General features: G+C 56.5%; 3 protein-coding genes across 3 annotated transcripts; 2 read left to right on the top strand and 1 right to left on the bottom strand.

Annotated features, from left to right (window-relative positions):
• Window positions 1-41: 41 nt before the first annotated feature.
• On the bottom strand, window positions 42-5,388 carry LOC131207063 (uncharacterized). Its single transcript, XM_058199672.1, has 9 exons — window positions 5,273-5,388; window positions 4,803-5,169; window positions 4,547-4,685; window positions 4,317-4,386; window positions 3,543-3,672; window positions 2,847-3,478; window positions 2,407-2,703; window positions 2,160-2,350; window positions 42-2,089 (listed from the first exon to the last, which is right to left on the bottom strand). Exons 1-9 carry the CDS (start codon window positions 5,295-5,297, stop codon window positions 212-214), a joined length of 3,729 nt encoding a protein of 1,242 aa, XP_058055655.1. The 5' UTR covers window positions 5,298-5,388; the 3' UTR covers window positions 42-211.
• A 1,598-nt stretch (window positions 5,389-6,986) lies between these two features.
• Window positions 6,987-8,318, top strand: LOC131210320 (methylthioribose-1-phosphate isomerase). Its single transcript, XM_058203549.1, has 5 exons — window positions 6,987-7,118; window positions 7,174-7,409; window positions 7,472-7,621; window positions 7,685-7,737; window positions 7,796-8,318. Exons 1-5 carry the CDS (start codon window positions 6,987-6,989, stop codon window positions 8,278-8,280), a joined length of 1,056 nt encoding a protein of 351 aa, XP_058059532.1. The 3' UTR covers window positions 8,281-8,318.
• A 912-nt stretch (window positions 8,319-9,230) lies between these two features.
• On the top strand, window positions 9,231-12,580 carry LOC131211915 (V-type proton ATPase 116 kDa subunit a 1-like). Its single transcript, XM_058205597.1, has 6 exons — window positions 9,231-9,453; window positions 9,533-10,033; window positions 10,478-10,560; window positions 10,628-12,096; window positions 12,159-12,330; window positions 12,395-12,580. Exons 1-6 carry the CDS (start codon window positions 9,337-9,339, stop codon window positions 12,486-12,488), a joined length of 2,436 nt encoding a protein of 811 aa, XP_058061580.1. The 5' UTR covers window positions 9,231-9,336; the 3' UTR covers window positions 12,489-12,580.
• Window positions 12,581-13,004: the final 424 nt, after the last annotated feature.

Below are 13,004 nucleotides of genomic sequence, written 5' to 3'. Positions count from 1 at the left end.
CCCAACAGTTCGATACACCGATACGTTCTTTATTCGTTGCTTTATTCCATAACCTATGTGTAGCATAAAATTGGTATCATTCCGCTCCGTAACCTTTGGCGAAGAAAACTGCGAGGGAACGGAACGAGGGAGTATGCCGTTCTCTATTGACCAACAATGGATCCCGATAGTTCCGGCCTCCGGCTTTCCATGGCCGGCACACCCTTCGCACTCATTCACCCGCCGCCGGATCGGCACTCTCGTTACACTCTAATATGGACTGAAAGGTGATGAGATGGGATGTGCCCGAATCGGACGGGCTGCGGCCGAGTCTCGGTCGGGCCGCGCACGTCACTCGGCCACCGTCACCGTCGTCTGCGGCCGTCCCGTCTCGTCCTGCCGCCGCCGGTACGTTCATGTAGTCGGCGCCACTGAATACTGGTAGGTTCGAGGGGTACATAATGTAGTGGGACTCGTTGCCGGTGGCGTGCGACGGGTACGAGTCGCGCCCGCTGGAACTACTGCTAGTGGCCCCACTCGAGCAGCTACTGTTGCTACTGTTGCTGCACCGGTTCAGTGCGGTGCTCCCGGGTCGCCCGTTCCCGGATCGAACACTGAGCTCTTCGCTGACCGGCCGCGGTGACGGTGGTATCATGTAGTTCTGGTCGTGGTCCGCTCCCTTGGGCCACGATTTGCTGTGCGACAGGCGTCGCCCATCGCACGAGGACTCCGGGGTGCTCGGATGGGCCGGTGGCCGGCGGCCACCACTTCGGGTGCTGCTTCCGCTCACGCTGACCGTTTCGGAGGCATCGCTCGCCACACTGTTGACGCTCAGCGATAGGCTGTTCGGCCGAACGCTCTGTCCCGCAGCACCGGCCGACGAGCACATGGAAAACTTTATCTCGTCACACAGGACCTCCCCCGTTCCCGGGACCACACCAGCGGATGGGCCACCACTATCGGGAGCACGCGATTTCGTTGATTTCGCCGCCGACGACGAAACCGAGGGCGGCTTGGAGCGAGAGAAGAAACTCTTCATGCGCTCGAACGGGGTCGGCCGTTTCAGCTTGTCCTTCAGCTCCCGCTGGATCTGCTCGTAGTGTTCCCGCATCCGCTGCAGTTGGTCCTGCTTCTCCCGGAAGCTCTGCTGCACGTCATTCCGGTTCTTCCACAGCGTGACCAGCTGCTCCACCTCCTGGATCGAGAACACGTTGTTCTTGAAGTCGGAGATGATCTCCAGCAGCTCGTCGTCGACGGTCCGTTCGCCGCCGGGGCCACTGTCCTTGCGTCGCGGGCACCCGGCCGTCGTCGTCCCGTACGTGTCCTCCGACGGTGGTTCCTCCTTGCGGAAGCTCAGCCGCACGTGTGACGGTTGCTCTTCGCCACTCGTTGCGGCCTCCCCGTCACCCGGTACGCCAACCTCCACGTTGCAGTACGCGTGCACCGGTATGTTCGAGGGTTGAATCATGTAGTCCCCGATCGGCGGCTCCGGAGGCGTTGGTGACGGTTTCGTCGGGGTGAACGGAGCGTTCGACGGCTGGTACAGGTACTCGTGCTCCGTGCTCGAGCTGCCGCCATCGCAGCTCTCGAGCAGATTCGAGCACTCGTTGCTAAAGATATCGTACTTGCTGCGCTCCGACGCCGACCCAGCCGACCGGAGCGATCCGTTGCACCCTCCGCCGCCGCCAATATCCCGCTTCCCGTCGTCGAAATCAAAGTTGTGCTCATTCTCGCCACACACGTCCTTCTCTTCCGGCGGGGGCGCTACCGACGGTGCCAGTAGTGCCACCTCGGTCAGATAGTTCATGTTGGCGACGGCAATTCCAGCGCCGTCCACCTGATCGCCGTTGGCGCAGGCGGTCATGTCGATGTAACCCTCCGCGTGCTTGAGCGCGTGCACGTGCGACAGAATCTTCTCCGCGTCGGTTTTGTTTTCCGCACGGATGACCGCACCTGCCGCCGCCGGCGGAACGGTGCTTCCGTTTGTCGTCGCCGTCACCGTCGGTGGTCTCTGGTGGTGGAGTTGCTTCGGTTGAATCATGACCTGATCCGGGCACGCACCACTGACACCCTTGAAGTAGTGGTACATCGTGGTGAACTCATTCATTTGCTGCGCGAAGGGGGCCGAGACAAAAATGGCGTTAGAATTACTGGCGTTGGGCCACATGAGAACCACCTACCGAGAAGTTCTTGAGCGAACTGGCGATCTTGAAGTGACCGGCCGCTTCCGCCACATCCGACGGCGTTCGGCCACTGATGTTGCGCATCTCGCACGCGATCTCTCCGCCCGGTGACTCGATCAGCTGCATACAGAGCCGCTCCAGGCCCCACTTGGCGGCGAAATGGAGCAACGTCGGGTACTCTTCGGGGTCTGCAACGGAACAAACGAATCAGTAACCCTAACACCGGCGCTGTGCCCCAACTTACAGATGTCACGGTGAGAACCGAGCCCTGCATCGCCAGCACCCGACCCGAAGTTGAGCAGATTGTAGTTCGGCGGCACGTTTCTCAGGAACGCCTTCAGGAGCAGCGTGTCCAGCTTCTCGCGGTCGTTGGTCGAGAGGCCGAGCGACTGGCAGATCAGCTCCATCGGTGCGTCCTTCGACGACAGGATCTGCTCGAGCTCGCGCATCTGGCTCTCGCACTTGAGCGGCCGGCACCCGATCTCGACGTTGTTCTTCTCCAGCCGGATCTTGATCATCATCGATATCTCCATACAGATTTCTGCGAAATGGGGCAAAAAAATACCCCGAAACTCCGTTAATCTCCGATCACTCCGCCAGCTGGCACTTCCGGCCCTCTTCACGGGTCTTCGGGCCGCGAAGGTGTCAAACAAAAAGGGAAAGCCCGGTGCTACCTGGCCCTACCTGGCACGTTGAACTGGATGGTGTAGGGATTGCGGCGCTTGATGTTCGTTATCTCGATCGTTCGGTCCGCCTTCTCCACCTTGATCTTTATCCAGTCCTCCTTGCTGAGCGGTTCGTGCAGGATCGCGAGTATTTTGCTCTGGCCCACCTTCACCTTGCGTGGGAACAGCACGAACGACTCGTGGGAACGGTGGCCCGCTGTCGTCGTCCCCGTCGCCGCCGTCCCGCTGGGCCTGGTGGGTGAAGTCGGTGTCCGGGGCTGGTCGGTGGACGGCGTCCGGTGCAGGACCGTCTGCTGGCGCAACGCTTTCCCCAGGATGTCCGTGGCCATCCCGAGCAGCTCGCTGACGCACGCCGTGTCCTTGTCGCGCACCGAGCACGTGCGCCACTTGCCGTAACCCGGGAGTGCCGCCTTGGCGAACTCGATCGCCTCGTGCTCGGCCACATCGAGCAGCATCCCGAGGACACGGCACGGATTGAGGATCGCACTCAGCTTCGCGTGCAGCAGTGGCGTCGAGAGACCCATGAAGGCCGGGCACACGATCACGATCTGCAGCTTCGTCGATTCGCACTGCTGCACGACGTGGGCCGGTTGCTGGGTCGCGTCCTCGTCCAGCTTGATGTGCAGAAATCTGCGCGTCGGTGTGAGGATGAGTGCGGGGGGTGATGGGAGGGGCCGGTGTGGGTGGTACTCACTTGAACGGAAGGCGGCCGCGCTGTTTGGTGATCTTGTCGAAGCACACCTTCAGATGGTTGACCCACAGCATTCCGTGCTCGCTGTGGCGCGCCGTCACGAACAGCACATCCATGGCGGCCAGCGTCGATCCTGCGGGGGGAGTAGAGCGAGGTTTGAGTGGAGTGGCGGCACCGAAATGTGGACTCGCGGCACCGAACCACACGCCCGAACTGGCGGCGCGATTTGTCCAGCGCCAAGTCGCCATCTCCAGGCTGTGCCGCGGTGAATAACGCAACTCAAAATAGTGTTTGTGAGAGAGACAGAGAGAGACAGGGAGAGAGTGCGAGTGCTCTCTCACCACGGGATGGGTCCAAAATGTCGCCAACCGCCGCCGCCGCGCACGATCATCATCACGATCGCGCGCGCTGTGTGTCGTTGTCTCATCCTTGCGTGAGCGGAAGGAAGCCGACGAAGGGGTGGCGATGAAGAGCGCGCGCGAGCGTCTCTTTTAATGTGTTTGTTTTCCGGTCGTTTGTTGGCACCACGAGGGGACCCCCGGGCCCGGGGCCACAGACCACGGGCTGGAGGACGTGATCAAAATAAAGAAACCGAAGCCCGACACACGGAAGGAACGTTGCGCTGAATGCGAGATGCGCGAGACGTGCCAGAGAGAGAGAAAGGGTGCGGAAGCGGTCATCACAAATGTCCGATGCCCGATTGGTGTCCATTGCCGATTTAGGGCCGCCCGATGACCCCAGGAAGTAGTGGCCACCTGTGCCGTGAGCGGTACTTACCGGGATCGGCAGCGTTGCCGTTGGCGCTGCTGCCCGCCACGGGGGCTCTCGGGGCGGGCGAGTTGGGGACCTTAGGAAGGCAGGAAGATACAAACAAACGTCACCGTGTGTTGTGGATGCAACAACCCCCAGCCGGGGCGGTTCTTCCGGCGGTGACTCTGGAGCCAACGTGGCCCGCGGGGGCTCGTGTTACTCATGGCGCGGCGCGCGCACTTGCGCAGTCCACTTACCTCATCGATGGAGGTTTCATTTTTCAACATCATCACACCGCGGCCATTGTTTTCCGCTGGTCCCAGCTGGCGGTGCATCGGCGTGCCGAAGGAATGCCTGCGCCGTTCCGCAGTCATCGCCAGTCCCGGCCGGCCCCCACTGAGAGAGCGAGTGTTTACATTAAACGAGCGAGCGAGAGAGAGAGAGAGAAAAACGCGTTCTTAAATTAGGACGCCCTCAGAAACGCAGGAAGCTGCGCGGCGGGACGAGACTCACGGGACGAACAGCGAGAGTGGTGCTTGATTGAAGCAGAATGCTGCGGGTGGACTATCTCCGCCGGCGGACGGGCTCTCCCCTCCACCTCCGTCGCCATTCGTCGTCGTCATCGGTCCTCCCGAGCACCCGGCACTGTTGCTGCGGTACCGGAACAGGGACGAGGTACGGGAGGGCGATCCGTACTCCGATCCGCCACCGGTCCCCGAGTGGCCATCAATCGTGGTGGCCGACCGTTTCAGCTTCGAGTAGGTCACCAGGCGCTTCAAGTGATAGAACCGATGCTTCTTCTCGGGTCCGGCCGAGCTGGCAGCGCCGCTGACGACGCCGCCGGACGCGGCACAGTCGTCGTTGAAGTAATTGGGATTATCTGGAAACCGGGCACCGCGCACGGCAAGGAATTCAATTGAAAAATCGGACTTGATACGCGCTAATCATACAATCGTCACCGGCCATCGTGGCGACTCACGAACCTGAACACAGTGGAAGCGGCTCCATCGTCGCGCTGGAGACGCCGTTTTCCTCTTAAACACAAACAAACGGAACACTTGATCACTTCGGATCGCTACAGCTGCATCCTCCTGCGAAGCAGCTCCGAAGGACGTTTGGCAGTGATGCGGACGCACTTCCGACTGGTGGCCCCGGATGCTGGCGCGGTTTTCATAATGGAAGATCGCTTCCAACTATCCAACCAACGGATGAGGTCGCACTTCTCAGAACGCCCCACGGACAGTCTCGGACAAAAGTGTACATTGATGCACACGCGCACACATACACAGACAGCACGGCGAACGGAAGGAAGAAGCTTCCGGCATTCGGCCCGAGCGATGCACCCGGCCCGAGATCGATCGATCCGCGGTTCGTGTTTGTTTATTTTTGCATTCGGCACTGACAGGCGATCAGTTCGATCGGGCGCGCGCCTGCGCTCTCACTCTCACTCAGCGGGTTCTCCGCGATCACTACGCGTTCGCAAAACGGGAAAATTCCGACTAACGCGACACCCGCGACATCTCGCCTGCGTGGCTCACGACTCGCGACTGAAGCGGCGACGATGACGACGGGCATCTGATCGAATTATCTAATCTAAACCGTGGAACGTCTCGCGCATCCGTCCGCGTGGCGATCAGAGCGACACATTTCTTCTCACTCTCGATCACTTTCCGTGCGCCGTTCCGTCATCGTTCGGTGCGCTTGTAATATTGTTTACACCGCACACGCCTCGAGTGCTGTTTGCTGCTTGCTGTCCCTTTCCCCCGTGCCCTCGGCTCCCTGCTTCATTCCGACCCGCACACGCACGGCTCGGCACGGCTCTTTCCTCTTCCTGTTCCTCTTCCTCTGCTGCTGCGGGGATGCGCGTACATTGACATGCGCGCGCGCGCCATACGCCACCGCCAACGGATCGGATGCGCACGCATATTGCTGGCGTATGTTGGGCCCGAGTCCCGAGCGACGGAAGGTTTCGGTGCGTCTGGAAAGCATATGCGCGAACGGGCGCACCGCACGCACACATCGTCCCGGAGGCCCGGCCGGATCGTCGGAGAGCGGAGGGCACCACGTCGCCGCACATGTTGCGCATCCCTGATGAAGCCCAGGCCCTGCGGTGGGCCGGTCCCCGGCCGGGTCTGTGGCTCATTCAAAACAAACCATAGCCGTTTATGCTTCGCACGATCACAACCCGGATCGGGTGTGTAGTGGTGCGCTGTTGTCGCGAATGAATCACGCGCCGCGCACGTTGTGGGTGCGATTCATGCGATCGTGCACGTCGATTTGTGTCCCCCCGGGGAAAAGAGGCTCGTTTGTTGGAAGACTTCGACCGAATAGCGTTACGCTAATTGTTTTCATTGAGCGCGCTTTTATTAGCCTTTTAGCTTGAAGCCCTCACGGAACGATGGAACGAAGCCCTTCATCAATCAGAATAGGTTGGTTGTTTATTAAAGTCCATGAATTCAGGGTAATGCGTTATGCACATTTGTTCTCAACGGAAACACGTGCGCCGTTAGCGTTAGCGGAGACAAAAACCCATCGACGGCAATTACACCGATTCGTGGTAAGACACCGACCAGCGCGCGCGCTGTTACGCCGACTGTCAGATGGGCCGTCAAATGGGCTGGCGCGTAAATATTGATAAGCCGGCACCCGTGCTTATCATTTAGTTTGCTTTGCTAGCGCGTGAAACGTTGTTAGAAAATGACGCTCGAAGCGATCAAATACAAGGGTGGCCAGCTGCAAATTCTGGACCAGCTTTTGCTTCCCGGCGAATCGAAGTACATTCCGGTGTCGGGTGTAAAGGATGGCTGGAGTGCGATCCATCGCATGCAGGTAACTGGGTGACGAACCAATAACAACCGGCACATGATCCCGAACACTGGCTTAGGTAAGGGGTGCGCCGGCCATAGCGATCGTTGGCTGTTTATCGCTCGTGGTGGAAATCTATGGTAAACAGTACGACTCGAAGGCGGATTTGCGGAAGGAACTGTGCGAGCAGCTGCAGTATCTCGTCACCTCGCGACCAACCGCCGTCAACCTGAAGCTGGCCTCGGATGACTTGCACACGTTGGCGGACAGTTTGCTCAGCGATGAAACTGTGCCAGTGGAAACCATGAAACGACGGTATGAAGCTTAAATTCCTACTACAAATGGTGTCATCGTATCCTTTTCTTGAACCGTACCAGAATCATTGAAACCGTGGAGCTGATGCTGGAGAAAGATATCGAAGACAATCGTGCCATCGGCGATAATGGTGCCGCCGTGTTGCTGAAAGGTATCGATCGCCCACTGAAGTTGTTAACCCACTGCAACACCGGTTCATTGGCCACCGCAGGGTGAGAAGCGATCTGCAGTCGATTGATCGTCTGCATCGGCTAACGAAACTCTTATCGTTTAAGGTACGGCACCGCACTGGGCGTCATCAGGAGCGTGCGCGAAAGGGGTCTCTTGGGTAGGTGAACTCGATCTGATCTGAAGCCCGCGCTAACCACGGCTTTTCCGAACACTAGAGCACGTGTATTGCACCGAAACACGCCCGTACAATCAGGGTGCCCGCCTAACGGCGTACGAGCTGGTGCACGATCAGCTGCCGGCGACCTTGGTAACCGACAGCATGGTAGCGGCACTGCTGCACACCAGGAAGATCGATGCCGTCATCGTCGGAGCGGATCGTGTTGCGGCGAACGGTGACACGGCGAACAAGATCGGCACCTATCAGATAGCGGTGGTGGCGAAGCACCACCAGGTACCGTTCTATGTGGCCGCACCGTTCACATCGATCGATTTTGCCATCGATGATGGATCGCGCATCACAATCGAGGAGCGCCCGGAGAACGAACTAACTCACATCGCGGGCCAGCGGATTGCGGCGCCCGGAATCGGCTGCTGGAATCCGGCGTTCGACGTGACGCCAGCAGAGTTGATAACGGGTATCGTCACCGAGCGCGGTGTGTTTCGGCCGAGCGAGCTCGCGAAGCGCACGAGCCAGCAGTGAATAAAATCTCACCATTCCACCATTGGGGTGTTTACTGATTTTCCCAATGGCAGCTTTAAGCTTGTTGGTGACCTAAATTATTAGAAGAGTTCCTAAGTAGCCAATTCAGGAAGTTCGGGAAACGCTGAACCACTCGCGGCGCCAAACTTACGCAACCTTCATTTCGATCCTTCCATGTCCCTTCCCAGTATTGGTGTACCGTCAATCTTTACAATCATGTCCGACAAGTAGTCGGACGCCAGCACTTGGGCCATGCCGGACAAGACGTTTGCGACAGCGTGAAGAATTTTGAACGATTATCGAGTGGCGTGGCTTCGTGTGGTCATGTTTTTTGTCTTTTGTTTAATCATTGCCAACGAGAGCTTCTGTGCGCGGGCTGGCTGGCTGGTTGGTAGTAATTGATAAAAGTATGTTCCCAATAATCACAACACCTTTGTGCACCGTGACGAATCACGCAACCCCACCGGCCGTGCGGGATATTCGTTATCGCGCTCGCGTTATCTTGGCCTATTCAGCCGTGTGTACAACTGCTCCGAAAGGGCCCGGTAAACGGCAATACGAAGCGGCAACTAAGCTCCACTCAAGCGGCTGCGGATTAGAGCGCAATGAAACAACCATCGAAGATTTATGGAGTTGAACAATTCGACTCAATTAGCTTTTATAGTTTTGACCAAAAATTTCAAATGATTGTGGCTTGTGATAAGCGCACCTTTGGAAGTTCCTCCGAGTCGAACCCCATTGCTGCCGAGCAGAGCCCGACAAGACGAAAACTATCGTTTAATGAGCTTCCAGTGTCTCCACGAGTACCGCCCACCTCACGTGACGTCGTTTTCTTATCTCGGCTCGGCGGTGGATGTCTCCGACACCGGTGAGAATGATATCGTTGGCACAGCAATTCGTTCAACAATCGGATGGCCGGTGCATCAGAAGTTGTTCGGCCGTGGAACGAACCAGTCGAATCTGTGAAGCGGACCTACCAGGTGTCCACTGCTGTGCTCTGTGTGTGCTCTGTGTGTGTGCTTAGTTTTGTCTGGTTCTGGCCAACAACCGCCAGCCATGGGTGCGATGTTTCGGAGCGAAGAGATGAGCATGGTGCAGCTGCTCATCCAACCGGAGGCTGCTTATCAATCAGTGGCCGAGATGGGCGAGTTGGGCATTGCCCAGTTCCGTGATGTCAGTAGACCCGCGATCGGGCCGAGTGGGCTGGCTGTACGACAACGATCCGTAACCCGTTCCCCTCACCTTCTTGCAGCTGAACGCCGATATCAACATGTTCCAGCGGAAGTACACCACCGAGATTCGTCGGTGCGAGGAGATGGACCGCAAGATCGGCTACATTCGGCGGGAGATCACGAAGGACTCGGTCACCATACCGGACATGCCAGAAGACATTCCGCGAACGCCGAACTCGCGCGAAATCATCGACCTTGAGGCGCAGCTCGAGAAGACGGAGAACGAAATCGTGGAATTGTCCGAGAACAACAGTGCGCTGCTGCAAAACTTTATGGAGCTGACCGAGCTGAAGCACGTGCTGGAGAAAACGCAGGTGTTCTTCTCGGACCGGTCGAATGTGCAGAACCTGGAGGCAACCGGTGGTGAGGCAGCCAACGACGGCAAACCGCTCGGTTTCGTGGCGGGCGTTATTTCGCGCGAACGCATCATCGGCTTCGAGCGTATGCTGTGGCGCGTGTCACGTGGTAACATTTTCCTTCGTCAGGCCGTGCTCGAAGAGGCGCTGGTTGATCCGAAATCGGTAAGTCTGAGGGCATGGCGCCCGCCGTTCGTTGGGCCGTTCGGTTATAGGCCGCTCAAGGGGTCGCATTGTGTTTTATCTTCCCACGGGCGCAATGGCTCACTTTCAATCACATCGCGCTGGTCACATGGTGTCGTCGTCGTGCCGGGCGACAGAGTCACGAGGTGCACTGACGTTGAGTTAGACACCTATCGGAAGCTTACACAGGAAATTGCATTTTAATTTCGGATAGAACAAGTAATGCAACGCGAACCGAGGAATCGTTTGATAAGCGGAAACCTCGTTTTTTAATACGTTACCTCATTTAATGCACCGCGTTGATAACCGACTGCATTTGTGCAGCTCTGTGGCAAGTTTGCTCATCCTAAGTTGAGATATTTCCAGGCGCGTTTATTTTTATCCAGGACGGATGTTAATTGCTTCTTATCTGCTTGCCTCATTCAGGGTGAAACCGTCAATAAGATTGTGTTCGTTGCGTTCTTCCAAGGTGAGCAGCTGAAGAGCCGTGTGAAGAAGGTTTGCACCGGGTAAGGATGAAACTCTCTGGGTGCCACAAACCGCCTGATGGGACTGATCGTGCCGTTTCTCTTGCAGCTATCATGCCGCTCTGTACCCGTGCCCGAGTGAGTCGAGCGAACGCGAGGAGATGCTGCGTGGCGTTCGCACACGCATCGAGGACCTCAAGATGGTGCTGGGACAGACACAGGACCAGCGACAGCGCGTGCTGCTGAACGTGGCCAAGGAGGTGCCCACCTGGGAGATCATCGTCAAGAAAGTAAAGGCAATCTACCACACATTGAACATGTTTAACGTGGACATGTCGAAGAAGTGTCTGTTCGGGGAGGCCTGGGTACCGACGGACTCGCTGCAAGACGTGAAGGCCGCCCTGGTGGCCGGGTCGTCCTCGGTGGGCAGTACTGTGCCGTCGTTTCTGAACATCATCGAAACAAACGAGGATCCACCGACGTACAACAAGACGAACAAGTTTACGCGCGGTTTCCAGAACCTGATCGAGTCGTACGGAATCGCCACGTACCGCGAAGCCAACCCGGCCCTGTACACGATCATCACTTTCCCGTTCCTGTTCGCCATCATGTTTGGCGATCTCGGACACGGGCTGATCCTTTTCATGCTCGGCATGTGGATGGTGCTGTGGGAGAAAACGCTCGACAAGAACAAGGAGGAAATCTGGCAGCTGTTCTTTGGCGGACGCTACATCATCCTGCTGATGGGCATCTTCTCCATGTACACCGGCTTCGTGTACAACGATCTGTTTTCGAAGGGCATGAACATTTTCGGTTCGAGCTGGAGCATCAACTACAACACGTCCACCGTCATGGAGAACAAGGAGTTGCAGCTCAACCCCACGGATGATTACTCGGAAACGGTTTACTGGTACGGGTTGGATCCGCTGTGGATGCTGGCCACCAACAAGATCATCTTCCTGAACTCGTTCAAGATGAAACTGTCCATCATCTTCGGCGTGGTGCACATGATCTTCGGTGTTTGCATGAGCCTGGTCAACCACAACAAGTTCCGGCGGCGCGAAAACATTCTGTTGGAGTTTATCCCGCAAATCTTGTTCCTGGTGGTGCTGTTCGCCTACATGTGCTTTATGATGTTTTTCAAGTGGATCATGTATACGGCCGTCACGGACGAGGATCACCTGAAGCCCGGTTGCGCTCCATCCGTGCTGATCATGTTCATTAACATGATGCTGTTCAAGAGCCAGGAACCGCTGGAAACGTGCAAAGAGTATATGTTCGACGGCCAGGACACGCTACAGGTGATCTTGATCGTGTTGGGCGTAATCTGCATTCCGTGGCTACTGCTCGCCAAACCGTTCTTCATCATGGTCCAGCGCAAAAGGAAGAGCGCTGTGAATCACGTGGCCGAAGCCAATCACCAGCAGCAGCAGGCGTCGTCGTCGAACCACCACGACGATGAACCGATGAGTGAAATTTTTATCCATCAGGCAATCCACACGATCGAGTACATCCTCAGTACGATCTCGCACACCGCTTCGTACCTTCGGCTGTGGGCACTGTCGTTGGCTCACGCACGTAAGTACCGCGATATCCTTCGGGAACTGGCCAGATTAAGACACTTCAATCGCTCATTCCAGAACTGTCGGAGGTACTGTACAACATGGTGTTCACAATCGGCCTGTCAAACGATTCCTACGTCGGAGCGATACTGATTTGGCTCGTCTTTTGGCCGTGGTCGGTGCTGACCATCGGCATCCTGGTCGGTATGGAAGGGTTGTCCGCTTTCCTGCACACCCTTCGTTTGCACTGGTGCGTACGGGAGTCGTGTGATTCCGTTGAACCGCCATTTATCTAACTCCGTTCCACTCCGCAGGGTCGAGTTCATGAGCAAGTTCTACGAAGGATTGGGATACGCCTTTCAACCGTTCTCGTTCAAGGCCCTCCTCGAGGAGGAAGAAGTCGAGTGAAGCTGAGCCGTTGTTACTGTAGCACGCACCGATCGAACGATCGGATCCGCGAATCATATTCGCTTAGAGGCCATTCAGTTCAATAAACGATGGTATAGAATGCAAACAAAACAATCTGTTAGTTACTTTATTTTGCTACGATACAAACTGAGCAATAAAATTGAATATTAATGCCGTTTTAATACGTTGCCTAAAACCCGAGATCCCGAAGTTCGCCAAACCGTGTAACAAACCCCTAAATGTAGGCAACGGAGCAGCACGAGCTGTGGCCCGATTTTAGGGGTTTTTGACGAATACAATCGATTAACGTCGCATGATTTGATGGTAATTATTTGCGCTAATAAAGAAGGCTTTGGGGGATGCGTTGTATGAGGCATTTTAAAACATAAGAACAAAGGTTTGAGTATGACTTTTGCCGATTTAAATGCTGAGCGGAAATGTGCTATCGAATGTAAGGATTTTGAACAGTTAGATACCAATAAACAGCTAAATGAAATAAAATAATTCTACAAAAGA

The sequence above is a fragment of the Anopheles bellator genome, chromosome 2 (assembly GCF_943735745.2).
Source record: "Anopheles bellator chromosome 2, idAnoBellAS_SP24_06.2, whole genome shotgun sequence".
In the NCBI taxonomy this organism is placed as follows: domain Eukaryota; kingdom Metazoa; phylum Arthropoda; class Insecta; order Diptera; family Culicidae; genus Anopheles; species Anopheles bellator.
This window is presented reverse-complemented; position numbering and strand designations above follow the sequence as displayed.

What these genes read in the sequence shown, in the direction of transcription:
- LOC131207063 (XM_058199672.1), bottom strand. Translation starts at nt 5,297, where the DNA reads ATGGAGCCGCTTCCACTGTGTTCAG. An exon ending in CGCGGCCGCCTTCCGTTCAA is followed by an intron (nt 3,479 to 3,542) that starts GTGAGTACCACC and finishes ACCGACGCGCAG; the next exon opens with ATTTCTGCACATCAAGCTGG. An exon ending in GTTCGCTCAAGAACTTCTCG is followed by an intron (nt 2,090 to 2,159) that starts GTAGGTGGTTCT and finishes CCCTTCGCGCAG; the next exon opens with CAAATGAATGAGTTCACCAC.
- LOC131211915 (XM_058205597.1), top strand. Translation starts at nt 9,337, where the DNA reads ATGGGTGCGATGTTTCGGAGCGAAGAGATGAGCATGGTGCAGCTGCTC. An exon ending in CGCTGGTTGATCCGAAATCG is followed by an intron (nt 10,034 to 10,477) that starts GTAAGTCTGAGG and finishes TGCCTCATTCAG; the next exon opens with GGTGAAACCGTCAATAAGAT. An exon ending in CACACCCTTCGTTTGCACTG is followed by an intron (nt 12,331 to 12,394) that starts GTGCGTACGGGA and finishes TCCACTCCGCAG; the next exon opens with GGTCGAGTTCATGAGCAAGT.
- LOC131210320 (XM_058203549.1), top strand. Translation starts at nt 6,987, where the DNA reads ATGACGCTCGAAGCGATCAAATACAAGGGTGGCCAGCTGCAAATTCTG. An exon ending in GTGCGATCCATCGCATGCAG is followed by an intron (nt 7,119 to 7,173) that starts GTAACTGGGTGA and finishes ACACTGGCTTAG; the next exon opens with GTAAGGGGTGCGCCGGCCAT. An exon ending in GGTTCATTGGCCACCGCAGG is followed by an intron (nt 7,622 to 7,684) that starts GTGAGAAGCGAT and finishes TTATCGTTTAAG; the next exon opens with GTACGGCACCGCACTGGGCG.